Source organism: Channa argus, chromosome 20, assembly GCF_033026475.1.
Source record: "Channa argus isolate prfri chromosome 20, Channa argus male v1.0, whole genome shotgun sequence".
NCBI lineage: Eukaryota > Metazoa > Chordata > Actinopteri > Anabantiformes > Channidae > Channa > Channa argus.
Window position 1 is genome coordinate 11,236,680 of NC_090216.1, and position 27,237 is coordinate 11,263,916.

At 40.4% G+C, this 27,237-nt stretch overlaps 3 protein-coding genes across 5 annotated transcripts; 1 reads left to right on the forward strand and 2 right to left on the reverse strand.

Annotated features, from left to right (window-relative positions):
- Positions 1-4,536: 4,536 nt before the first annotated feature.
- Positions 4,537-12,947, reverse strand: si:ch211-180a12.2 (uncharacterized). 3 transcript variants are annotated; one of them, XM_067488585.1, is made up of 13 exons: positions 12,714-12,946; positions 10,763-11,089; positions 10,359-10,652; positions 9,857-10,162; positions 9,537-9,647; positions 8,769-8,930; positions 7,725-8,039; positions 7,577-7,627; positions 7,245-7,499; positions 6,818-7,165; positions 6,400-6,672; positions 6,005-6,280; positions 4,537-5,841 (listed from the first exon to the last, which is right to left on the reverse strand). In XM_067488585.1, the coding sequence occupies exons 1-13, from the start codon at positions 12,763-12,765 to the stop codon at positions 5,810-5,812; spliced, it is 2,802 nt and encodes a 933-aa protein (XP_067344686.1). In that variant the 5' UTR covers positions 12,766-12,946; the 3' UTR covers positions 4,537-5,809. The 3 variants fall into 3 exon arrangements, with proteins under 3 accessions (XP_067344686.1, XP_067344687.1, XP_067344689.1); XM_067488586.1 differs by having other exon boundaries at positions 7,725-7,955; positions 12,714-12,944; XM_067488588.1 differs by lacking the exon at positions 10,763-11,089 and having other exon boundaries at positions 12,714-12,947.
- Positions 12,948-14,769: 1,822 nt separating this feature from the next.
- Positions 14,770-19,572, forward strand: zgc:123217 (uncharacterized protein LOC641414 homolog). Its single transcript, XM_067488599.1, has 6 exons — positions 14,770-14,911; positions 16,375-16,389; positions 16,581-16,743; positions 17,647-17,915; positions 18,471-18,619; positions 18,878-19,572. Exons 1-6 carry the CDS (start codon positions 14,863-14,865, stop codon positions 19,196-19,198), a joined length of 966 nt encoding a protein of 321 aa, XP_067344700.1. The 5' UTR covers positions 14,770-14,862; the 3' UTR covers positions 19,199-19,572.
- A 3,254-nt stretch (positions 19,573-22,826) lies between these two features.
- On the reverse strand, positions 22,827-26,668 carry aldoab (aldolase a, fructose-bisphosphate, b). The gene is made up of 7 exons (XM_067488598.1): positions 26,515-26,668; positions 25,262-25,380; positions 24,750-25,016; positions 24,502-24,662; positions 23,791-24,049; positions 23,440-23,639; positions 22,827-23,277 (listed from the first exon to the last, which is right to left on the reverse strand). The coding sequence occupies exons 2-7, from the start codon at positions 25,371-25,373 to the stop codon at positions 23,185-23,187; spliced, it is 1,092 nt and encodes a 363-aa protein (XP_067344699.1). The 5' UTR covers positions 25,374-25,380; positions 26,515-26,668; the 3' UTR covers positions 22,827-23,184.
- Between the last annotated feature and the right edge of the window lie 569 nt (positions 26,669-27,237).

A 27,237-nucleotide genomic window follows, 5' to 3' on the forward strand; every position in this document is an offset into this window, starting at 1 on the left:
TTCACAACCACTGTGGGAGAGAAGTAGCCTGTCTATGAAACCTGAAATGCCCCCTTTTGGACTGTCGGGGTAATGACGGGGAGAGCTGAGTCTAGCTGCTGAGTGTCGGGTCAGGTGAGTGCAGTGAACCCGAATATGCAGCTTGTAGTAACACGTATACTTTGGCGGGCAGGGGAGGACCTTCTTTTTATATTGGGGAGTTGAGAGTTAGACCATAGGGCAGATGATGGGGGTTAATTACTCATCCTGTCCAGGTGGGCTGGAGCCTATCACATTTGTCACTGGCGAGGAGGCGGGGTACACCACGGACAGGTGAACAGTCTATCTCAGGGCCAACACAGATAGACATACACAGTCAGACAAACATTCCCACCTACAGGCAATTTAAAGTCACCAATTAACCTAACATGCCTGCCTTTGGACTCTGGGAGGAACTATAGCAACCCAGAGGAAACCCATGCAAGCACTGGAAGAAGATGCAAACTTAACATAGAAAGGTCACAACTGGCACATATATTTGAACCAGTGACCTTTACCTTGCTCCCTTAGTTGTACATATTTAGCAAAATAAAGGGTTAAAGACAATGTCTGTTGTAATGCAAATAAAGTTATTTTGTGGGGAATCACTCTCTATGATAACATTAATAATTAATCACATTGTGTAGTTTTTCATGCTTTGATCATCCGATTCAGATGTTATCAATCAATATTATCAATGGTGTAATGAGTCTTTTATACTAATTAAAAAGACATATAGGATTTTAAGTGAGATTTTAAAAGTTGGTGAGTTTTCTTATAAAGAAATGTGGGTGGTAGTGTATAGATCTTCTTGGTCCTGCTAAAAATATAGCCTACAACCTGACAGACATAAAAACCTCAACAGATAAGAAGGAGCAAACCTGAAGAAATTGATTGAGTCAATACCGGAAAGGACACACAAGCAAGAGTCCTAGTCTGTAAATAACTACACCACACAATGTTTTTATCATAAACGACAGCCATAACAAAACTTTAAAGCAAAACAAAATGTCTTCCAAATGAAATACAATGACATGGTTATTTGGCTGCCAGACTTTTTGTTTTGTTGTTCTCAGATTATGCTAAAGGCAAAATGTTTCCTGGTTTCCTCCCACAGTCCAAACACATGCATGTTAGGTTAATTGTTAACTCGAAATTGCCTGTAGGTGTGAGTTTGAGTGGTAATGCTTATCTGCCTGTGAAGGAACCCAAAATGTACCTTATATACTAATAAACTCATATTGCAGTACATTTATCAACATTTTATTGAAAATAACACAACAGCAATAAAATACAAATTGTTAGTGACATGTGCATACAAAAAATATCAATTTATCTTTTAGATCTTTAAAAACAATTGTATAATTTTTGACAGGATAGTTACTCTTTCACTTGAATTCAATTCAATCCATCCCTCCATCCATCTCTTATCTGTAACTGGTTATCCTGTTCAGGGTCACAGGGACTGGAGCTTATCCTAGCTGTCATGAGCAAGAGATGGGATCCACCCTGGACAGGAGGTTTGATCCAAAGCTCCACTACACCACACACATTGTTCATGGGCGACACACTGAATTCCTGGTGACAAATGAAAGGATTTGTGTGTAGAGTGTTCATCAAAGCTTCAACAATTCTGAACCATGTGTGAAAAGAAGTATAAATAGTTTTGGGGAATGGGTCTGCTCTTTGGTAGATGCCAGTGTGGTTTTGATGTTCAGTTAACAGGTAATGTGATGAAGGAGAACAAGAAAATAATGTGTTAAATCCTTTGTTGAGATAGAAGTAACTGAAACTGAGCACTTGTTTATTCATTTTAGGTGTAATTTACTATGTTCTACTAGCCAGGTAATAATTGGCCAGTTTTGTCTTACATAGACCTGCAAACCACAATTTACCACAAACTCATTTGTGATAAATCACAAATATGAAATATGAAGAAATGACATAATCATCTTTTTTGTTTGGCACCAAAAACTTTTTTTGAAAATACTGCAGGACATTTCAGTTTTTCACTCTGACTGACACTGCAGTTCGGTCACTGGAGCCTTCGTAATAACTAGTTATCTTATGTCTTTTGCAGTTGGGTCCTGTTTACAAGCCTTTAGAGACACATTATTACCTATTATATTATTGAGAAAAGAACTAAACCAAAATACCTTTGGGGGGTTTTCTGAGAACAATTGTTGTGGTGAGTACACACCAAACGCTATTAGTGAACACTGTGCATTTGTACAGTATGACGGTAATGGTTGTTACTTTAATTGCTGGTTATTATGCACTTTAAATGGAAGTGTCAACACCTTGTGAGTAATTAAGAAGTGACTAAATCAAGAACAAAAACCAAGAATCAGAAAGACTGTGGCAGGTTCGGCTCTGTGGACACTCTTGATATGGATGATCCTCTGCGGTGAGCTTTTACACTGACTTATTTATCAAGTACATCTGTAGAATCTCTGTAGAATTTCGAACCATGAAATTTTCTCTTTTGAATATTATGTTGACTTTTGTTAGCTGTGTTAAAGAACTCTTGATTCAAATTTATGATCATTTATGAAGATGTAGTTAGAAGGGGCATTAAACTGATTTGTAGGCTATCGAGTTATTAATTGAATGTACTGATGTTGCATTAGTGTAAGACAGAATACATGTGCGTGAATGAGATGGGACCCAAGTGGAACAGTAAGGTTACAGGGAGCAGAGGTGAAAAGAGGTGAAGAGGCGAGTGCAGGCAGGTTGAAACGGGTGGAGAAAAGTGTCAGGTGTGTTGTGTGACAAAAGAGTATCAGTGAGAATGAAAGGAAACATGTTCAAGACGATGGTGAGACCAGCGATGTTGTTCGGCTTAGACACAGCACTGAAGAAAAGACAGGAGGCAGAGCTGGGGGTAGCAGAGCTTAAGATGTTGAAGTTCTCTTTGGGAGTGACGAGGATGGACAGGATCAGGAATGAGGACATCAGAGGGACAGCTCATGTTAGATGTTTTGGAGATAAAGTCAGAGAGGCCAGATTGAGGATGTTTGGACATGTTCAGAGGAGAAACTGTGAATATATAATTAGAAGGATGCTGAGGTTGGAGCTGCCAGGCAGGAGGTCTAATGGAAGAGCAAAGAGGAGATTTATGGATGTAGTGAGAGAGGAGATGAAGATAGCTGGTGTGAGAGAAGAGGATGCAAAGGACAGGGTTAGATGGAGGCACATGATTCGCTGTGGCGACTCCTGAAAGAAAACAGCCGAAAGGAAAAGAAGAAGAAGTTGCATTAGTGTTAGAAACTGTGTATTTCTATCACACTCACACACACAAACACACGTACACGCAGAGAGAAACACAAATGTAAGTAACATTTTCTTCTCTCTTCCCTCCAGGCTCATAGGCTCAGGGTAAGTGCAGTCACATTTCATATATTCCACACTTCTAGATGTGTTTAGCTACACAAAAGCTTCACTGTAACTACTGTATGAAAGCAACGATAAACAACAATGATCAGCTACAAACAAAACACATTTCACCTTCACACAGGAATTAGCCTTAGTTTACTGTAAATGTACTGATTCAGACTTGGAAATAGCAACACAGAGGAGCATCTTTTAATTTTGTATAATGTTTGCACACATACACATAAGGGATTCAAAATTTTGACACAGAGGAAGAATTTTTTAAAAAAAGGCTCAGTTTCTAATCATGTATATCATTTTGACAGTTGTAGCTGAGTAGGAATGAGGAAAGTGCAATAATGCTGTAACTTTGGAGAATGGTTTTCTCTCAGTTAAAACATGGTTTGTGCCATGCATCTAATTATTTCTTACAAACCTATTGTGATCGGACTCAAACTTTATTCAACACATGTGAAATTTTGGCATCATATGCAGGGTCCACTCGGTCTCATTAGAGGTTATCTCCAGCAGCTGTAGCTCAGTTCGCGAGGCAGTCGTCAACTAACAAGAGGGTCAGTGGTTTGATCGTTCAGTGGTCAGTGGTTCGTTGTGTTGTGAGTGTGTGTGAATGGGTGAATGAATCAACATTGTACAGCGCTTTGGATAAAAGCGCTATGTAAGTGGCCATTTACCATTTACAGTGTCCGGAGTTGTGTTTCTCACACGTAGCACACAGTGGGAGATTTCCTGAGTCAGGAGTGTCCTCAAGGTAGAAATCTTACTTGATTTCAGTGCAGTGCGTGTTCAGGAGGCACAGCATAATAGAAAACTTGTGGGAAACAGTGTTTTGTTTACAGCACAATGGAGCCGTGACTCTAAAATAAAAAGGGTTCTATCAGTCGACTGCCATGGCAGGTGAGTGACAGACATCATCAAAATGCACATTCACTTGCTTGAAATCCTCCTGACAGTTCAGGACAGAGGAGCGTTGTTACGCATATAGTAGAGACTTTGTACCGGGTGGGTTGCACGATAAAGTCTGGATAATGTGTGTCACACGAACAATTGTGTTCTCACATACACAGCAGGAAAATAACATGTTGATTAAATGTTTATCTCATACATAAATTTAACCTCTGTTATCCTACTTAACACCTTTTATTTAAAAAGCATTCACAGCTTAAAACATTTACAAGTGATCAATGAGAGTAAAGGCATTTTTCAATGATGCATGATAAGACAAATACAGGCAGGAGTGTTATTCCACCATCTTAATACATCTAAATTAGATGGAACCCACACTGTTACAGAAGCTCCAGTATACACATGACATTACATTTACTGCAAATTTACAGGTACGTATGATGTCTTACAAGTAAGTTTTCTTCTTCCAATATATGTACATGCTTGTGCAGGTGATGCATTTCGTCACTATGACCAAGCTCAGAGTTAGGACAGAGCTCCATTCGGTGCATCATACATGCATGACAACAGCTTTGCTCCATCAGCAATTGCACAATAGAGAGCTTCTGCACTCAGCAAAACCAAAACCAAGATGGTGGTTCAACAAGTGAGGCCTGGCAAACCTCAATGGCTGTTCTGAAGATGCAGAGCAGACCCGGGCTAAGGAAAGCACAAAGCCTTTGGTACAGTACACATGGACACAGAATGGGGTCCCCACTTCCTCAAATCAGTCACAATGAAGATCAGAAGGATAACAATTGACAAATGTAAGAAGAAGCAGAGGAAGAAAGAATAAAAGCACATAATGTCGTAGCTGTTGCATTACAATGAGGTAAACAGATACAAGACTAATGTCGTGCTGCTGAACCACTACTTAAAACCTACTTTATGTTGTTGTTTAGTGGTTGTCAGCAAATGTTCCAGACATTCTAAATAACACACTAAAAGGACATTGGAGTGGGTAATTAGTTCTCTTGTGTTGGTTACTGTAAAGCCATGTTTGGCTTGCCACTCACATGTCACTATTTGTCAAGGTTATCCAAGCTTTGTAAGTTACTTTAGGCGGACAGCTGTTCTGTTCCGTAACAGACAAGATTATTAAAGAATCATCACTAGGCTAAAAATATGATGTTTGGAAGCTGTAGTTGTTTTTATTGGTTATGCACAGTAGTCAACAATATGAATATTTATAAAACATGCTACATATTAAGTTTGCAATTTGTATTTAAACAGAGTTTTGTAGAACACAAAATAAACATCTTTGTACAAAAATATGAACATTCTGTAAAAACTGTATGAGAAATCAGTCAATGAAATGGATGGAAAAGTAGAAATTTAAGATAATAAATAAAGATCCAAAAAGACAGCTGGATATCCTAAAACATGACGGATACACATTAGACACATTGGATGGGATATGTTGAGTAGAAAGACATTTTTGCAGACACCAGGACGTTCATGCAGAAGATGAAGTTTGCTCATTGGGCTCTGAAAAAGGAGACACAAGTATAAAAATAAAGTTGAAAAGCATTCTAATTTTTCCCTCAACCAGTTCGATTCCCTGTGTTTAATGTACCAAGACCTTAGAGTCCTATGTATTTATTTACTACCCGTCTGTAACTACATGAGTAAAGTGTTTGCAGTGTCCCACCTGTCCAAGTTCTGTAAACGGGAAGCTTGAGTGCAGGGTGTGTGATCTCCATGCAGACTCTCAAACGTGCTCTTTCATCTTCTCTGTGACCGCTAATCAGGGGAACTTTGTTGATGTGCAGGGCACTCGGGTCTTCCCCTCTCTCTTTGTCACTGTAATCATCCACCTGAGCCCTTGTTTCCTCATCCATGTAAATCTCGTTAGTTTCTCCGTCCATTTTTTCATCAATGTACTGTATTCCTTCAGCGTCAGGGTCCGTGACAGCGGCTTTTGTTTCTGTAAATGCACGTTGGCAAAAATCAGACAGTCATTCTTTAAACAAAGACGTGTGTGTGTGTGTGGGTGTGTGTGTGTGTGTGTGTGTGTGTGTGTGTGTGTGTATAAATGACAAGTACTTATTGCATCTCCATTCCTCTCTCTCTCCAGCTGTTTGCTTGTCTCAGTCAGCAGGCTTGTGGATTTCTCGAGAGCGCACACACTTTTCAGCTCCTTCTGGCCGTCATCTCCTATCTCTTCGGTCTCACTGGACACCAGTGGTGATAAAGTGGGCCCTCCTGCCGCCCACACTAATTTGGCCCTGGGGTGACCTCCCTTGAGCACGAGAGAGAAGACACCAACCCCTTCACCGCTCCAACAGACGGAGATTGATGGAGGAATGGAGGGAGCAACTACAAGAATAAGGACAGAATGTGAAGGAAAAAAGCAAAAAAGCAGGTAGATTTAACTCTTTCTACAGGTTTATATGTTGTAAGAATATCCTTATAATTCCTATTATACGTTGCTGATAGTAAAAATCCTTGTAATGGTTTGTACCAATGTCAACATTTCTCCAGTGTCTCTCAATAGGATTTTCTAAGGAACAGTGCTCCACTCTACAAATGATGCCTCCTCCTCTCTCCTTCCTCTGTTGATTTGTTGCCCTTCTCTTCAGAGTTGCTGTGGCCCTGTAGAGTCTGAGGTGAGTCTGTATGGGGCCCCACATCTCTCCTCCCTCAATCACCTCATCCTCTCTGTCATCATGCTCTCCTTCTCTGAGCTTTAGCCATGTGACTGATATGCTCGGTGGGTAAAATTCTGTCATTTCACATCCCAGAGTCAGAGCCTGATCTGGGAGAGAAGTTGAGCTGATGATCTCAGACACACAAGGCCTCTTGATGAAACCTGTAAAGTGGAACATTTAGCTGTTATCTTGTTAGGCTGTGAAGTTAAATTTGATACTATTTTTGCCTCTCGTTCTTACCCGTGGTTTCACGGGTGATTGGCTGCTTTAGGGCGATGTGGTGGACACTGACCCACACTTTAGTTCCTCCCTTTTCCAGTTCACTTTGTGGCAGCTTACACTGACTGTAGGCTGAGAAGAAGCCCTCAGAATTGGGCCGAGGGGAGGACGAGGCCTGGGAGGCCACGGGGCTCAGCTCACCTCCCTGACAGAACCAGCGGAAGGTAATGACGTCTGGATGAAACTGCGATGCCCGTACTGTCAGACTAACTACATCTGGAAAACAGAAATTTCTGGGATGTAGCCTGGAAGGGGTGTTTTATATATACTGAACAATGAACTACTTTCCTTACCTGGGTCATTTTGTATCTCTGACAGCTGGATTTCTGATACTTCAGGAGCAGCTGAGTGAAGACATTTACAAGCATTGCTATTGTAGAAAATATTAAAACTCATATAGAAAATAGAAGTGACGTGAATAAGAGCGAAAAATGTTCTTACAGAGAATAGTAAACTTCTCTGACACTCTCTCCACCACGACTTTTTCCTTGCCTGCGTAGGACACTTGACACTTAAACACTGCCCCCTTATGGACTGAAATCTTGGGGATGAAGGTAAGTGCAGAGACCAGCTGCTGACTGTTGCTTCCGGATGAGCGCAGTGGCCTCCGAGTGTGCAGCTTGTAGTAACATATTTCTCCTCTGGAGGGCAGGAGGGGCACTTCCTCTGATGCTGGAGAGGTGAGAGTTAGACCATAGGGCATGTGGATGGTGGTTAGGGGGTTATAGAGACAGTTAAAGTTAGCTTTGGAAGCCCCTATGTGTGTTACATGTAGTTAGCGCAGTAAAAGTGTAAAAGAGACATAAACACATAGGGTGGTTCAGGAGTAGTTATGATTCCAATAAAGATGCTTCATGTGTCATAATGTACTTCATGTAAATTCATTATTATATCACATTTCTTGTTTTATAATAGTTTTTCTTTCTTACTCATTTGTTTCCCTTCAAGTAGCTCTGATGATATAAACATTCTGCAAAATATACTTTCAGGACTGGAAACTCTAACATCTAACAGCTAGTCTATATATAAAAAACTCCACCTATATGCATTCTTAACTGATTTGTTTTTATGACGTACAAAAACCTCATGGTGACAACTTGCTGTAACTAACAAAGCAAAGAATTCCCCATAAAGCCTCAATGTATCATGATAACTTGCATGATTCTTTTTAACAGAATAAAAAGAAATGTGACATGTTAACTAGTAAGATTATTGTTCCAGCCTGTTTGACAATAGTCTGTATGAACTCATTTTTACTTGTTTTCATTTTTAATACAATTAAGCTATTAGTGAAAGATTAAAAACCAGCACAGGTTTAAAAGCGGATGATAATATTTCCATAATGCATGGTTCGTGATACATTTAGTAATTTTATAAACTCAAAGTTCTCAATAATATTTGACAATGTAGGATTTGTAATGTCTACTTCAGACCATACAGGTTTACTGCTAAGTACTGATTATCAGGTTATGTGTCAGTTCCTACCTTTGAGTGAGATGTCAGAAATAGGGGTGTCATTGAGGAACCACGCAGTCTGAACCTGGTTCACCCTCCTACCTTCAATGCTCACTGACACCCTGCCCTTTTGACCAACCACCACATGCGGAGGGAGAATGATTCCTGACACATTGAGAGACTTCTCTTTCTCTGAGCGACAGAGGTAAAGTGAACAAAAAGAGATGGTGAAATAATAGATAGTTGAATCTAATCTAATATAATCTAAAAGTGCGGCTGATGTGGCAGCTATTGTGCAGAAATTCCTGACCAACTCTCTGCATATGTGGTGAATCTAACATTGTAGTTTGTGAAAATGTGATACTGCACATCATACCTGTAGTGGCAGGTATGAAAAATAGTTTGGAATTCTAAAATCTTACAACACACATTTAATTAAAGAAGAAAATAATAGGTGACTTATAAACATTTAATATAACTTAAATTTTAATTTGAACTGGGTCAATCTGAGGGTTACCATAAAGTTACTGTTTTACATTATTTTGTTTGAGACTGATGAATTCAAATCAAAACCAGCACAACAAGGTGTCTTTACTTGTAATTATTTTAAATGTCTGTGAAAGTCTTGGGCCATAGGGCCACAGCATCACACACGGTCCAAAGATTAATTTGAGCAGTTACAAGATCGTGCACAAAATAATGTTGTTTTTTGTGAAGGGTCACAAATCTATTCTGCTTCCTTTTAAGGGTTCTTAACTGAATATACCACTACCAAATTTCTAGCAGGTTCTGATTTACCATCTCTTCTCCTCCATGAAAAACCAAAACATAGCAAGAAGACCAGCACTATAGAGATGCACATCATTGCCACAGATGCTTTGGCTGGTTTAGTCAAAACTGGAGTCTCGTCTGTCAGGAAAGAATTCCAGCCAAAAAACAAACAAAACATGAGTAAAACATGAGCATGAGCAAGAACCATTCAAAGTAGAAAAATAAAAGGTACTGAAGTATGAACTGACCTTACCTGGAAGAAAAAGGAAATCTCTATTTTTCTCTGCTTTAAGAATGTAGAAGACCTGGTTTTAGGAGATATTTTAACAATGTATTCAACTTCATACCTTTGAGATCCAGTTTCTCTAGATACATGTAGCCAGTGACTGGGTGCTGAACTCCCGGCTGCTTTACTGCACACTCCAACTTCCCACCTTGCTCCCTCTGCTTAGAACTTAAGGTATAATAACGTCTAGTTCTGAAAGTCCCATCGGGATTCTGCTCAGTGGTGGGGGTCTCAGGGAGGACTGAACCATTCTGTAGCCAGGACACAGACACTTCCTCTGGGTAAAAACTTTCTACATCACAGTAAAGAGTGAGAGGAATGTTGCTGGGGTGCAAGGGCATGGCCGAAAGTGTAACAGAAGAAGGATCTGATGAGAAACAAGGAAAAAATTTCCAACACAAAGTTATGAGTTCATAAAAGGTTTAAGGAGATTAAGAAGGCAAACGGATGCTGTAAGTTTATGCTACCGTATGACAGATAGCTTTAGTTCTCTATGAAAGAAAACTTTGATGAGTCATTGTTGTTGCTCTTTAATGGAACTTGACACAAAATGTGTCACTCACAGGTAATGTTGAGTTGGAAGTCCAGCTCTTGATAACTGCCATCGTGTGACACTCTGCAGCCAAAAGTCACATTCTGGTCCTCACGGGAGGGGTAAAACGTCAGGTTGCCCACAGCCGCGTAGTACCCATCTACGGTCTGTTCACCTTCAACCTCGTAAGGAGGGTGAATCACTTGATTATCTCTTGTCCAGGAGAAAGAGACAGGAGGAGGATAGAAACCAACTGCTTGGCACTGTAGCTGGTTGTTTGCCTCCAACACCACCCACTGCTGAGGAATGGAGAGGGTGGGGGAAGCTAAAAAAGGTAAAATGGGAAGAAAATGCCATAGTTCAACTCTGTTATTCTAATGTTCAAAGGTACATCCAAAGCCCAAATCAGGTTTGAACAACTGAACAAAGACGTACCAAGGATGATAAAAGAGACATTAGTGGAGTGCAGCACTGTGGTGATGTAGCGGATTTTGCATTCATACACCCCCTGCAGGTCAAGACTGGCTCTGAGGATGGTCAAAGAAAAGTCCCCATTTATGAAGTCGCTGGGCTCCCAGCTGAAGCCCTCCTTTATTTGTGTTGCTGCTTTTTCAAAGGAAGCGATGTCAGAGCCATTACTTATCCAGCTGACTGTGATGAGAGACTGGTTTATTTTCTCCCCGTTTACAGAAAGAGGGAATGTCACATTGCAGGGGAGGCTTACATTTGTGTTTGGGCTGGACTGTATTTCGCTTGGAGACACTGTAAGAAGAGTAAGAGTTTAGAGAAAATAAGAAGCCTCAGTTGATGCTCCTTACTGGAACACGGGAAGTTCTGATGAAATTATGTGACCTTTTAGTAGACTGTGCCTGTGATATTTGATTTAATATTTGATTAATTAAAGCATTCATTCTTGTCGAACCAAAGAACTGCTAAATGTTTACATTTGAGTTCAACAAAAGGTTTGTGACCTGAGTCCCAAAGAAGCTTCTCTCAATATAGAAAAAAAATATTTCACTTCCTTCTTGTTCTAAACTGAATACATATAGAACAAAACCTATACTGTTGTTTAAGTAACTACACCCAGGAGTTTCGATGAGCAGTTTGGCTGTAAATGTAGTTCTAACTCAACAGCCTTTTGCTTGTCCCTTCAGGAGTTGCCACAGCAGAACATGCTCCACATCCGGATATGGCGTGATTTGTACAACAAATGCCCATCCTGAAACAACTTTCCCATTTTATCTGGGCTCCAAGGTAGCCCTTGGTGGCTGGGTGGGGCCACTCCTGGTGGGTTGGGATTCGAACCTACTGCCTTCTACAGTGCTACTACCACTGAGCCACCAGACCCTTGTTTGGCTCGTGCTAACTAATGCTAACAAACTCCAATAGGTTTTGCTGTATAACTGACATTACCGAGTCATTCAGCTGACTTCTTGCTATTCTCTTTGTTTTCCGTGTCTCCGTGTTCAGACAGAGAGCAGGCAGGCTACAGTTATTGCAGACAGAAACCATGACACACGCTTTTAATACGCTGTACTGAGCACTTGTAGCCACAGGGGATACTTTTCAACAAAAGTCACAAAACCTCTCATTAACTGACTTTGTTACGTTTTTGTTTAAGTTAATTTGATAATGAATAGAATCAGAAAATATTACAACAAAATACAATAATTAGGGCAATAATTCCCTCATTCTGTGCTTAGTTTCAAATTCAAATTTACACAGCCTTCAATAAACAACATTTTGCAACAACTTTAGGTCAGTTAAGTGAAATATTAGATTTACGTTTTTTGCTCTTAGTCAGATAACAGCATGAGACATTCGGTCTGGTCCATTAGTCAGGTAAATTAGTAACTAGTCAATAAAAGCATGCCGCTGATATAAAGCAATGGAAAACTTTTTTTTATTTTTTTAGTGTGAAGTGTTTGTATTGCACCTCCTCTTAAGTGTGACAGATGGTCTGATCAAAGCAGGTTGACAGGGACAGTTTATGTTTTTAAAATACTCTAAAATCAGAAATAGTCTAAAATTGTTATCAAACGACAAAGCAGCACTTGTGCATATTCTAAATTAATTAGCATTATTTATCATTATTTATCATTTAGCATTAATATCTCTTCAGTAATTTAGTTTGTTTTTGGAGGAAACATATGATTGTCTAGTATGCTTTGGAGCCTGCCAATATTCTGACATTCTATTATGTTTATTTTGACTCCCAGGCAGTGAACTGCTCAGTAAAAGTTTGCACCTGGATAACATACTGTAAAACATCCTTGTTACAAGGCTTCAGTTTCATAGTTAATCTGACAATACTCAATTTCCGTCTTAAAAATGACAATGCAGTCTTTGTAACCACCCTGTCTGTCTGTGTGATGAGATTACTTACCGTGCTTTACGAGAGTGAAAAGGACACCGTAGATGAGGACTTTACACCGCATTGCCACGCTTTTCCTGATTCCAACGTCTTATCATCAGGGCCTTATGCTGTCTTATATAGAGAAATGAGGCGACAGTGGGCGGGATTGTCCTGACAGCTGGGACATAAATATTGTTCGTGGGCCTCACTAGAGTGAAAGGAGGCCCTTGATATGTGTATGTCCTTTCTTAATAAGCAAGCCGTACACAACTGATAGAGTGAGGAGGTGAGGGAGAAAGGGACGGAGATGTGCAGGGACACCCAAGTGGGGAAACTGGTCACTTAAAATTCAGCCAGGCCTCTGGCCAAGGTTCTGGGACTACTTTACATTGGTGCAGTGTTGCTATGAACAAACACAGAGAGTAATCCCACTGAGTTTATGTGGACAAACACTTAGTTTAGACCACAACTCCTTTCTATCCAAAGGAAAGGTAGTGTGGTGTTGCATTTGGGAGTAAAAGTGACAAGAATGGGAGAATAGATTTTCCTTTCTGTCTTGCAGGTCATCAGTCAGCTCCTGCTTGGATTCATCCCTCTGGTTGCACTTAATTTTCAGTGTGATTAAGTGCTTTATATTTGAAGAAACTAGAAACTAACCTTCTCTCAGTTCACTTTAGGTAGATCCAATATTAAGACATTTATGTTTACACAAGTAAGATGAAGGAGATGGTGATAGACTTCCGAGGAAGGACAGTACTACAGAACATCCAGGGCTTGGACATTGAAATGGTGGACAATTTCAATACCTGGGTGTTAATCTCGACCATAAACTAGACTGGTCTCAAAACATCAATGCCCTGCACAAGAGGGGCCCTTTGGAGTGTGCAGGCCCCTGCTAAGGACATTCTATGACTCTGTGGTAGCCTCAGCTATGCACTACACTGTGTTCTGCTTGGGTGTGTGCAGCACTGTCCGGGACAGGAAGACACTGTACAAGCTGGTAGGGAGGGCCAGCTCTGTCCTGGGCTGCCCACTGGACTGTGTTGAGGAGGTAGGTGAGAGGGGGTTGTTAGCCAAGCTGGCATCCATTATGGACAATACCTCTGATCCACTGCATCAAGCAGTGGGGGCTTTGTGCAGCCCTTTCAGCAGCAGACTGATACACCGTCAGTGTAGGAATGAGCGTCACTGCAGATCTTTCATTCCCCTCGCTGTAAGACTGTACAACTCAAAAGTTCAGCTGAATATCTCTGGTCATTCTTGATTACTGTGAATTATTTTGGCTGTGTGTTTGTTTTCTTTGTTTATTTATAAATGAGTTTTCGTATATACTGTACATTACTTATTCCACTTTGTGCACTTTATACTTATCATGTGAGCTGCTTAACAAGTGAATTTCCCTCCTGTGGGATCAAAAAAGTTTGTTCTTAGCTCATCTTATCTTATCTTAAAACTAACAAGGCTGCACACACCTTGAGTATGCAGTGTCATACTGAAACTGGCTGCATTTTTGTAGCAACAAAAACTAATCCCTGATGTTTCATCCTGGTACTGTGAGATTTTCTGAAAGTATGGGGCGACCGTGGCTCAGAAGGTGGAGCAGGGTTGTTGGTTCGACTCTTGGCTCCTCATGTCACATGTCAATGCTTCCTTGAGCAAGACACCAAACCCCAACTTAGTTACTCCAGATGAGTGCAGGCTAGCTGCATGACAGCATACCAGCTTCCCTAGCAGAATGTGAATGTGTATGTGATTGTGAGTACGAATGAGTGTAAAGCACAGTAAGGTAGAAAAGCGCTATATAGGTGCAGACCATTAACCCAGAGTTTTTTAAACAGTTCTTGCACGTGTGTGTGTGCGCCACAATTTTCTCACATAGTTGGGACGAAAACCTGTTTACACACAGGGTCAGGGTATAAATGTTGGGGTTAGACAAGTAGTAGTTATGCTTAAGGTTAAATAAACGTGAGTCATTGGGGCCTTTTACAAAGCAGAAAGAAAAAGGTCCTGCTTCTGTGTTTGAGATGAAAGGGTTAATATGACCTTTGTCTGGTGATCAAGAAAAGCAGGTTTAAACAGGGTGTGGTTCCTACCTGTGACACTCGCAAAAACAAAAGACAAATCAAAAAGACCCTCTGCACTTCCTGGAGACACTTACAGTGACAGTAAGCATAAGAGAATGACGGCTCCAGCGGTGTGGTTACTCTTGACATGGATGATCCTCTCTGGTGAGATTTTACACTAGTTACTAGTTTTATACAGCAGGTAAATCTCTAAAATCTGTTTCAAAAATTACATTGTGAAGTTTATGTATGTAAGTCTTTGTTAAAGTTTTTATTTGTCTTTATGGTCATTTTTGACCATTTGTGTTGTTGCTGTGGTACTACTGAATTACAATTTGTACAATCTGTATTTTTTAAATAAAAATGTTTAAAACAAATAGAAATATAAAAATGTAATATAAAATACACCTAAATAACTAATTATTATTTCAAATGGATTTCTATGCATTTACTTGTTATTTCTTTTAATAGGGAAACCTTGACAGTATAATCTAATTGTCCAATGATGTGTAACAGCGTATTAAAGCGCATCTTTTATTACGCCATCTGCAGATTTTTAAAGCAGAAATCCAATAAACCTTTGCATCAAGTCAAACTTGTTTTATCTGAGTTACAAAAGGTGAAATATTCTAATAAATCATATACTGTATGTGCTGTGCAGCTGTCATGGTGATCATCACTATCTCTCCTCCCAGCTTTGAGCTCCCTCAGTCTCCTCTCTCTCTTTCTCCGCTGTGCTGCCTATTTAGCTCCAACTCAATTCAGTTGTCGCCTCCTCTTTATATGCCCCGTTTACCTGCTCCTCTCAGCTTATTGTATATCCAGCTGTTGACTTCTCCTGTGAATTCTGATTTTCCGCTCCTTTCGAGTTATCTGTTTGTCTGTGATCCTCAGTCTGTTTTTTCTCGGTTACCTCTGGACCTTGTGAACTTCTACTCAGACACCGCAGTAAGTGACTTCAGATTGAACATTACTTCTATGGACTGAATGACTACTGGATGGAGAATTAGAAGGCGATTTTGCGCAAGACCGAAGATTGTTGAGAGCATCTGTACTACCTCTTCAAACAATTTTAGTTGTTACTTTGTGCTTGCTTTTGTTGTCATGTTTTCTCCCTGGCAGTTCCAGCCGCCCTCTGTTCTCCTCCTTTCCCATTCCCTACTAGAGCTTAGACTAGTTTGGTGTTGAAGTTTCTCTCTTTCCCCCCTAGATTGCCCCACTGTTTCCCCGGCTACTTCTGCACTGCACACCACCTCGGACCGCCAATCGGTCTATCCCATCGCCGCCCTTTATACTCAATAAACTTATTACTACCTTCCTACTCCTTCGCTTGCTCTGCTGGGTGCGATAAAAGTGAATGATAAAAACTGATAGGACCACTCTGGACCGCTCTGTTTATGATTAAATCATATGACAATTTGAATAAAATACAGTATAAAAATAGCACTAAAACAATGGTTTTTCTCATATTTTTGAAAATCTAGTGTCACCTTGTGGCTGTAATTACACATAGCTTCTACACTGATCATGATCTTATCCATGGCAAAATTTCCTGGGATGAACGATACAACACGTGTACAAACACACAAGAACATAAATGAGTAACTCGTTGTTCTCTCTTCCTTCAGGGTCAGAGGCTCAGGGTAAGTGAAATCCTAATTATCTTATTATCATATCTAAGTATCATATCTTCCAAACATCTAGATGCTCTTGGCTACAGAAAAGCTGTATTGTAATTTTCTAACTATGATATGTATGAAACACACATTTCACCTTCACACAGGAATTAGCTTTGTTTACTGTAAATGTACTGACACACACTATGCTCTGTCAGACTGTGGAGTGGCACCTCTGAACACAAAGATAGTGGGTGGTGTGAACGCTACAGCTGGCTCATGGCCCTGGCAGGTCAGTGTGCACTACAAAGATTCTCACATCTGTGGAGGGACCCTCATCAGTAACCAGTGGGTCCTCACAGCAGCCCACTGCATCATAACGTAAGACATATCCAACAGTTCTTCATGTGTCTGCATTGTGCTCTAAAACAGTACAAACATTCACAAGGCCAAAGCACAAATTATGAGAAATGTGTCACTATATATATTTCTTCCTTTCTAAACCATAAATGGTCACACATGAGACCAAAGCGTGGATGGAAGTATGTCAGTAAAACTGAAACTACAATAGACCTGCTGTACTATCAGCTGCTGCTAGAGCAAACTACTGAAAGTAGGTTGTTTTAGGAACTTCTGTTTAAGCAGACTGACAAAATAAACAGCTTCTCTTGCTGCTTTGACACTTTTCTTTGGTCCCTTCTGGTCCTTGAGTTCTACGTTTTGCACAAACCTATGGGTCTACAGGATTTAGATATTTCTGGTAGTTGTGTACCCTGTCTTAAAAATAGAAGTGTGTTGTGTAATCAAATACTGTCTTCTTTTTCTTGTATTGTGCTTTTACTTAATTGAGGAACTGATACACCAGCAGTCTAATTCAGATTTACAGTATCTTGTGTATCTGATGCAACCCAAGCTCCACCAGCTAAACAGTCTTTAAGGACTCAACCACATTGCAATCTAATCATCGTTACATGCAATGTAAAAACCATGCTGTTTCACACTTACAGCAACTGTGAATTACATAATACGTTGATGTCTAAAAATGACCCACCATACTCTCAGTTCTGTCTCTGCATCTCACATGCACTGAAACAAACTATGTATACGTGCGCTTAGGGCTAGATCACTCCCAGAAAATGGGATATTTTCTCCATCAATAAATGTTTCCGGTCCATGTCTACCAAATCAACAGTAGATACAGTAAAGACCCTTCTTTTACAAACATTACTGGATGTTTTGTTCTGCCTCCACTGACTAATAAGTTTTTTTTTTTATTAAATCCAGAAACTCAGTAAATCTATGGACTTTGTACTTTGGAAGAGTAACTCAGAATGGCCCTAATCCCAATGAGGTTAATCGCACTGTCTCCCAAGTCATCGTCAATCCTAACTACAACAACACGTTGTTCAACAATGACGTTGCCCTGATGAAGCTCAGCAGCCCAGTTGATTACACAAACTACATCAGACCTATCTGCCTGGCAGGTAACTCCAGCCAGTTCTACAACTCCACTCCCTGCTGGGCCACTGGCTGGGGCCGACTTGGAGCGAATCGTGAGTATTCAGTCAGATTGCATAACTTCATCATTCAATTCTGTGGCATATGAGTTGTGGGTTGCACAGTCATACTGGCTTTCAAAAATGTATTTGTGCTGCAGGAACTACTGCAGAGACAAGAAAGGGCAGTGGCCTACAGCTTTGCTAGGTTGATGAGCAGCAATAAAAAAGGCCTAATAAAACTATGATAACATGCACACTGACAATACTAACAACATGCTGATGTTTTACAATTATGATTATTTTGCATTATTGCATGAACATTAATTAATTTCACTAAACACAAAGTACTAATGTGCCTGATGGAAAGGTTTTGGGAATGAGCCAATGTGCTAAAAAAATGTAAATCTTGATATTACTGATAAAAATTGTTGCAGTATATCTTCAATTGAATGGATGTCTGACCAAATGAAATGACTAAATGTACAAAATTGTTTTAGACAAATATGGACTGACCAACCATCAGACCAACACTGACATCCATACATCTGTGCCACTAATGTGACTACAAATAAGACAACCAAGTGTTTTCATTCTCTCTTTTTCCTACAGAGCCAAATCAAGGTTATACTTTTCTGCAGGAAGTACAGATTCCAGTTGTCGGACACAAGCAGTGCAGCTGCGATTATGTTCAAGTAACAGGCGCAAACATCACCAACAACATGATTTGTGCAGGGCAACAGAACAAAGGAACTTGCCAGGTTAAAATTGTATTCCTTTGTTGTAATGTTAGTATAGAGACTGAAGACATTCTTACACGCTCACCCAAACCATTAACATCCTTGTATCAATCACTACCAATTTGAGCACCATGATGAAAGAAATGAGCATCACAAACTAAAAAGTTTATATTTTTGCTGTTAAACTGTTATTGAGAATGTTTTAGATTAACCTACTCCTGTCTTTCTCTGTACAAGTCACCTTCTGCTCACTCTTTCTGTGTGTCTCCTCCTTTTTAGGGAGACTCTGGTGGGCCTCTGCAGTGCAAACAAGGCTCAGTGTGGATCCAGGCTGGCATTACCAGTTTTGGAGTACCTTGTGCCACTGCTGGTTTTCCTGAGGTCTACGCACGGGTCTCTCAGTTCCAGACTTGGATTACAAATGAAATGGCTGGGGCCAATGTCAACTTTGTGACATATGCCTCCAATGGCACCGACCAGGACAACAGCTTTGTGTGTCGTACACAGACTACAAATAGCACAGGATCAGTCTTTGCACCTGAGCCAGTATCTGTTGCCATCTTAGTGATGGTGCTAATGCCACAAATTGTAGCTCTGTAGCAAAGTGTTGTGCTGAAAGATTAGCAACTTCCATAAATCTATCATTTAAAGTTTTATCTAACTATTGGTGATGTATTCAAGTTTTGTATGATGTGTCATCACAATGTATGGCTTTGACTCTGTTATAACCCCATTGTTTGCATCTCACTCTTTTCATTTTGGTCTTTTCTGAGCTAACATAAAAAAGAGCATATACAGTAAATAGCAATGGTATATTTGGTCCTTTTTCAATTAAACTTCAGTTAAAATGTTAACATGTATTCAGGTTTTCAAAGCATGTGGTTGGCATGGAGCTACTTGACTAGTTTGTGTTCAGTAAGGAATCTTATTATAATGTCTCTAAATATGTATAAAGGAAGTTATTACTTGCAGCATTTTGGAATCCAGATTTCTTATTTTATAAAAAAGAAACAGACTAATTTACTGACTACTTCTGTTTAATATATTTGGAACATGTTAACATATTAACATATTCCCTGTGAAAAAAAGGAAGTAAGTATTTCCCGAATGAGCAATCAAATGTACATTTAAATGTTGACTTTGACTGTGGGGTACACGAGGGTGGAGTAAACTGCTGCCTCAAAGCCTCACACAGAAGGTCTCTGGCCTGACTGCACTTGTCAGCTGGGGTTTTTCTGTGTGGAGTTTGCATGTTCTCTCCGTGCTTGTGTGGGTTTCCATCCACAGTCCAAAAACATGCCTTGATGACAATACTGTAAATTACCTGGCGGTGTGAATGTGAGTGGGAATGGTTGTCTGTCTGTGAGATAGACTGAAGACCTGTCCAGGGTGTATCCTGCCTTTTTGCCCAATGACAGCTGGGAAAGGCTCCACCCCACCATGACCCTTAACAGGATAAGCAGTTACAGTTAATGGATTTATGGACTTTGAGCTTAATATATACACTTTTTTACGTGACTGCGATAGAATGGATGGGGATTCACACACAAAGCACTTAATGGTTTCAGCTAAGGCCAGATGCATAAACATTGGGGTGGTCCTGGAAAAATCATCCTGCTGGTTCGCCCCACAGGGATGGGGCAGCAGAAGCAGCTGTTCGCATACTGATGCGAGTACTGCATAACCTGGCCAGTAATAGTGGTTTCACACAAAATGAATTTCAGACATTCCTTTACATTTAAGCCAATCTGGCCTGTGAGGGACCCATAGAGCCTAGGACACAAGGTCGAGAGGACTGTGTAGACTACAATTATTTTCTATTAGGACGAGCTGGACCCTGGGAAGTCCAAGGCGATTTCCAATTCAAGGAATACCCTTAAAGAGGTTAAGAGTTATCCAAGCAGTGTTGAGAAAGTTCTGGATCAAGTGGAGCCAGCTGGCAGGTCCAAATCTGTTCGTCAGGAACAAGTGGCACACTAGGGAATGGAATGTTGCTATGGGAGATATCTAGTTTGCTGATGCTTTGAGGTGTCAGTTCAAACTTGCGAGGGTGGTTGGTGTAAGAGAACTGTATGTCCGGAGATTTACAATTCCACCTGTCTCAGTGTTGAAACAAGAGCAGAAGGATCCTACAGGGAAAGACATCAAAACTGCCAAGAACATTACCAAGATTCCTGCAACAGTTCATTAAAGACATGTCAGACTGCCAGTTGTTTTGATTCCCGTAGATGGGAAATAAAAGGGTGTGATCTCCTTGGGTTAAATAACCAGAAGCTCAAGTGGGAGGTGTATGGTTTAACTTGGAAGGAAGTAATGTTAACCTAAAATGGGACAAATAAAATACACAGCTAGGAGGAAATGGGGCGAAATAATAATAATAATTGAGAGGAAGATTAAGTTTATTAGGAAGGGGAAGTGACTACTTAAGCACTGTTTCTGGGGAAATGGAAAACAATCAGCAGTGTAGGTGATCTGGCTGCAGTGGAGTGCAAATGCAGGCCGTGAGATGAGAGTTGGTGGATGAATTTAATCTAAAAGTGTTGAAAAGTCACTTTTTTACTCTTTAAAACCAGAATAAGACGGGGATGTTTCATTAGTGTGGTTAACCATAGGCATGTCACTGGTCTTTTCTTCAGCACCTCTGTCACTAAGCCATCCAACATCACTCGTCTCACCATTGTCACTGTTTCGATCCTGTTTTGACTGTTCTGAGTCGGTTTTGAGCCCATTTTGGTACTGAAGAACAGCCAAAATAGTTTGTTTCATTAAATGACTCCACTCCCCTGGGTTGGTTTACAATTGTCAACCACGTGACTTGGGCTGGGGAGGAGGTCTCGCAAAGTTATATCACAAGAAACGGAGAGTCTTACCGGTGGCTATTCCTGCTTCTTACTCATTTGAATCGATAGTATCTCAGCTATTCAGAGCTATTCCCAGTTTTGATATGACTGCATTCCTGAAAAATCTGTCCACACTCTCTCCTGCTATAATAGTCCTGGGAGACTTTAATATTCACAATGCTGGCAGCACCCTTACCAAGGAATTTATATCCTGTCTGGAAAGCTTTGGACAACTTTCCAACTCAAAAGGAAGCACTTTTGCTCTGGAACTGAACTAAACTAAACTAAAGGGCACCAACTTGAATATTATATTTCTCACTATAATGATTGTATTACCCAAGCTAAATCCACATACTATTCAGATTTAATTAATTTGAATGAATGTGATTTACAAGCTTTGTTCCCTCTGTTCCGAAATATTACACAAGCGCCTGATTCATTTCTTACATGCATGTATTCCAATGATTTCTGTAATACACTACTATCCCTTTTTTCTGATGCAATCAGAAATTTCAAAATTCATCTTTCTCGGTTCCCTCAGTAGTGACTTCTCATTCCTCTCAGTATTTATTCTACCTTCCGTTGCTGATAATTTAATTGATTACAAAAACTGAAATCGTCAACTTGCCCTAAAGACCACTTTCCAATTGTTCTTGTTAAAGCAACAGTTTTCTCCCTTGCCCCTCTCATGACACACATAATTATTACAATAATTACTAATGATCTCCTTTGGGCAGCTGGTTTTGGTCTTTTGTCCATCCTCATTCTGTCTGAGCTGACACCATTTCGCATTCCATCCTCTTGGACAGACTTCTTGCTTTTGGCTACTCATATAACCCTTGCTTGGTTCAAATCTTATCTTTCTGGAAGCACTCAGTTCATTCAGTTAAAATCTTTCACCAATTATAACCTCGCCTCTCCATACCTTGCCGACCTTCTCCATAATCACCATACCCGCCCCTACCCTCAGATCTGACTCACTGTCCCTTCTGCTTGCCTCACTACTATGGGCGTACTATTCAGTCGCTTTGCTCCCTAACTATGGAAATCCCTTCTTCTATTTTATTATCTTATTTTGTAATTCTTATCTGACTTTTATTGATTTTTTATTGTATTTTATTCTTCTGTTTTGCTTTTATTTGTACAGCAACCTTGAGTGTCATGAAAAACGCCAATAAATAAATGCATTATTATTATTATTATTATTATTATTATTATTATTATTATTATTATTATTATTATTATTCAATGATTATTGGATGCCAAAACTAGAGTGCCCTGCACTTCACCTGCACTCTTGAAATACTTAAATAATTAATAGTATCAGACCAGTGTTGTTTCCTTGTTGTTTGTGACCTTCACACATTTATTAAAACATAAATAAAGCATTATGTTGTGGGGTAAGTACTTTATTTCATGGTACCAGTATAAATTATTTACTGCATTTGGTGGAATCCAACCAAGAAAAAACAAGTACAGGCTCTGTAAAAACAGTGCAGAAATCTTTGAAAAAAAAGTGTCTAAAAATAAAAGGTAAGGGAATGGAGGCAGAACATATTTCAGAATCTCCTATTTGTAACAGCAACCCAAAGGAAAGTTTTTTCCCATCTTTCCCTTTTGTTTCCTACCAAGATGCTGTAAGTGTAGTGTTGTTCAGTAGCAGAGAGACAGTGGGGTGGTGTCACATGGCCTTATCCATAATAATGGTGGGAAGAATGTGGACGTGTAGATGGTGAGTGTTCATGCTTAATAGGCATGGTTAGCCACAAATAGCGACTCCCCACCAGCAGTGCTGCTTCCGGAGGAAACATACTTGCCCTGGCAAGCCAGGTTGTTAGCCTGTAGGAGGAAAAAACAAAACAATCAAAGCACAGTCTGGAGCTGAAGTGTGATGCTAACAATCGAGTTCTCTGAACAAAACTCTCATGTCACACCAGTTTAACAACTTGGATAGTTTGACATACTTTACTCAAGAAACTGTGTATTTAGATTCACACCTACCAGCGCTCTCTTGATGAACTCCTCCTGGCATGCCTTTCCATTCTCCTTCTTGCCGCCCCAGGCTTTGAGGGCAGAGGCCTGCAGGGCACGGCCATATGAGAAGGTCAGTGCCCAAGGCCTGTGCAGTTGACACTGGTTCATGGCATTCAGGTTGATAGAGGCTTCCTCCTCACTCTGGCCACCAGAGAGAAAAGTAATGCCTGTATAAGAAGAACATTAAGTGTGAGTGAATGCTAAGCAACAATCTTCTTTATACCTCAGAGCAAATGCCAGGGTGACTTTTTAGTGAATTATTCAAAGTTTGCATTTGTCGGCATGTCAGCCGGATAATAATTTGGGCATTCAACTGACCAGGGACTGCAGGGGGCACAGTGCGGCGCAGAGCGGTAACAGTTGCCATGGCAATCTCCTGATTGCTGTACTTGTGTGAGCAGGAGTGTCCGGCGGTGACCATGTTGGGTTTGAGCAAGGTGCCCTCCAGGTAGACATGGTGGTCGGACAAGGCCTTGTAGACAGCAGCCAAAACCTTCTCAGTAATGTACTGACAGCGCTTCAAATCGTGGTCGCCATCAGGGAGAATCTCAGGCTCAACGATGGGGACGATGCCGTGCTGAGGGATGTGCAGATTAAAGACGTCATAAAGATAATATCAAATGCAAGTTGTTTATAAAAAGAAAAGAAATCGCTTTAGAGATATACAGTAAATGTGTTTCCTGTTGAATTAGGGGTTTTTAGACATGGATAAGATTTTATGGGTATTTATTTTATTGTTCTAAGCTAAAACACAGACTATAAATCTAAATATTATAATTGTACTGCATTCCTACAAACTATTTTGATCCGATTTTAAATTATCTCAACTTAAACTAGAAGTAGATCATGCTAACATCAATTTCCATATGATGATTTCTTTTGGATAGAATTTCATGCTAATTTGGAATGATTATTTGCCATATATTGACACTGCTATGCCCACATTACAGAGAGAGTTATTTCAACATTTACACTGACTTACTTGTTAAGAAATGTGTGAGGTACATATTAATGATTTCAGGATATTACCATCTGGCAGATGCTGGCGTAGCGGGCCAGGACATTTGCGTTCTCAATGATGGCCAGGTTTGAGGGAGTAGTTGGGGTGATCTTCAGCACACAGCGCCACTTGGCAAAGTCAGCACCATCCTTCTTGTACTGGGCACAGCGCTCATACAGTCCATCGAGACCTGCGAAAGAGGGAAAGACACACTGAGTAAGTTACACATACGCTAAGCAAGTTTTGGCTTTGTGTCTAAAATTTGATCTTCGCTCACCTTGGGTTGTTGTCTCGCCGTTGGTTCCGGCAAGAGGGACAACACCTTTGTCGACCTTGATGCCCACAACCATGCCCCTTTCCTTTAGGTACTGGGGAAAGGGCTTGCCATCATCGGTCTTCTGGTACATGGTCTCATGGAAAAGGATAACACCACCAATGCATGGCTTGATGCGGTCATCAGCGGTGAAGAGGAGCTGCCGGTACAGCCTCCTGTTCTCTTCAGTGTTCTCAGCATTGATGCTCTGGAAGCGCTTGGCCACACTTCCTGGAGGTTGTAGAGACAGAGATGACTATAACTGATCCGTTGTACTGCACTGTTTGTGCATTTGCAGATGTTTAAAGCCATTTTTACCACAATTACAATAAATGTGTCATTGTGACCTTTTCGTGTTCCTGTGTTGCTTTATAACCTGAACACAATTTTCACGTAAGATGTATGTTGGCTACACTGACTGACACAAAATTAAAAGTAAACTATATATCGTCTAAAAAGTAAAATTATTTTTTTACCAGTGGACTCGTCGGCAGCAAGGATTCCCTTGCCGGTAGCCACAATCCTCAGAGCAATATCGCTGAGCTCCTTCTTCTGCTCAGGAGTGAGGAAGGGATATGCGTGAGGCATCCTGACTCTAAAAAAATACAGAGAATGAGATGATAAGGAGATATTTTGTAAGCTATTTTGTAAGACACTGGGCAAGAATTACATTGAGACACAAGGGTAAAAGTTCAACTACTTTGAAGAGGAAAGCTTGACATTTGAAGTTGTGGTTTTTTCTCAAACTGCTTGATGAAAGAAGGGCAAATCATTAGGCTGACTGTAAAGGAAGTGGTGAAACAAGACCCTGACTATATGCTTAAACAATTTCCTATCTATTTGTCTGTCAGACCCTTTGAAGTTACAACAAACATATTATGCAGCTGTTGCAGTGATAACCACGCAGTAAATAAGACACTTTATCTGCAGTAGTTGCACAATGTTCCCCAGGCACAACATCCAGCGGCATAGAGGATCCAGTGTCAGAGAGCCTTGCGCCCTCCTCTGCCCCACCCTGCATGTATATGATCACCCTTGAAAAATCGTGACAAGCATGTGAGTGACCTATTCAATTTTCTAGCCTCTTATCCCTGACCTTTCTGTCCCCCTTCCCGCCCCATTCCTCCTCTTCTGCCCCTCTATCCCATTCCTGCTGTTGTGCCACATGCTTGCCCCTGTGTCTGTGCCTCCACTATCAATAGGTCGGGCTAAAAATACACTATAGCACTATAGAGCTATAGGGAAATTGTGTAACATTGTACCATTCCGTTCTTGCTAAAGGCTCATAAATTACAAAGCATTAACTAAAAGAGAAGTGAAATGTCAAACAAGTGAGTTATGTCTGATTATTTAGCACAGTGTATATGGGGCGTCTACCAGACAGCTAATTTGCAGCCTCACTCTCTGGTTAGGCTTTTGAATCAGATAAATAACATTCAAAAAAATAACTCGGCACAAAACAACAGGACAAATGAAAAACAAGAATATATGTATGCATTAATTTAATGTGTATGTGTATGTGTCTGTGGCTTACATGTGTCTATAAAAGGCTTTATACTCATGTAGACACTCTTAGCTATCAGAGTAACCACAAATGAGCTTGAGCAGTGGGTTAAGCAGTAAGACTTGAGTATGTGTAAAAGATCATGCACTTTATGCCTTAAGAGCTAAGTATTAAAAAGGAAGCACAAAAAGCAAATTCAAGTGAAGAAGTCCTTTGTTCTTTTACCTGTTGAGTTTAGGAGGAGAGCTGAGAGAAGCAAGTAGGAGGGAGAAGATCTGGGCTTCGTCTGCGACACCACTCCAGCCTGATGACCCTTGTATTTATCCCCCCATTGTGACCCCTCACATTTCAGCTGCCCGGCTATAAAAAGAACAGGATGCAACCAGAGATGGCTCATGACATTCAGAGAGACAGGGGCTGGAGTAACATGGTGGCGAGCAGCTAGTGAAAGGCCAAAGACTCGTGAAATGAAGAGCAGAGAAAGCAACAGCGAGAAGCAGTTGGAATAGAAAAGGAAGTAGAGGGGAAGGGTGAGCAAATCTGCTGAACGAATGTGTAAAAGACATTTTCAGAAGTGATAATGATACATTGTCAAGGGCAAGTAAAAAATATTAGCCAGATCATTAGATAAAGAGTGGCAGCAATCTCTTCAGGTTTAACAAAATCATTGTCCTTTTAAACACATGCCTTGCACCGTTTACAGTCACATGATGTCATAAATAAATTAACATTGTGCACACTATTAGAGTACATTTTCACATTTGCAGTCTCAGCTGAGAAGAGCATCTCAGCACCTATATGTCACTTGAAAGGGTATGTGGGGGAAGATAACTTTAGTGTATATGCAGTATGTACTTATAGTGCATGCACACGCTCACAAAGAAGCTAAGAGAGCATGTGACAAAATTGCTAACCTGTCCTTAGAAATCTAATCCAGACACAGCAACA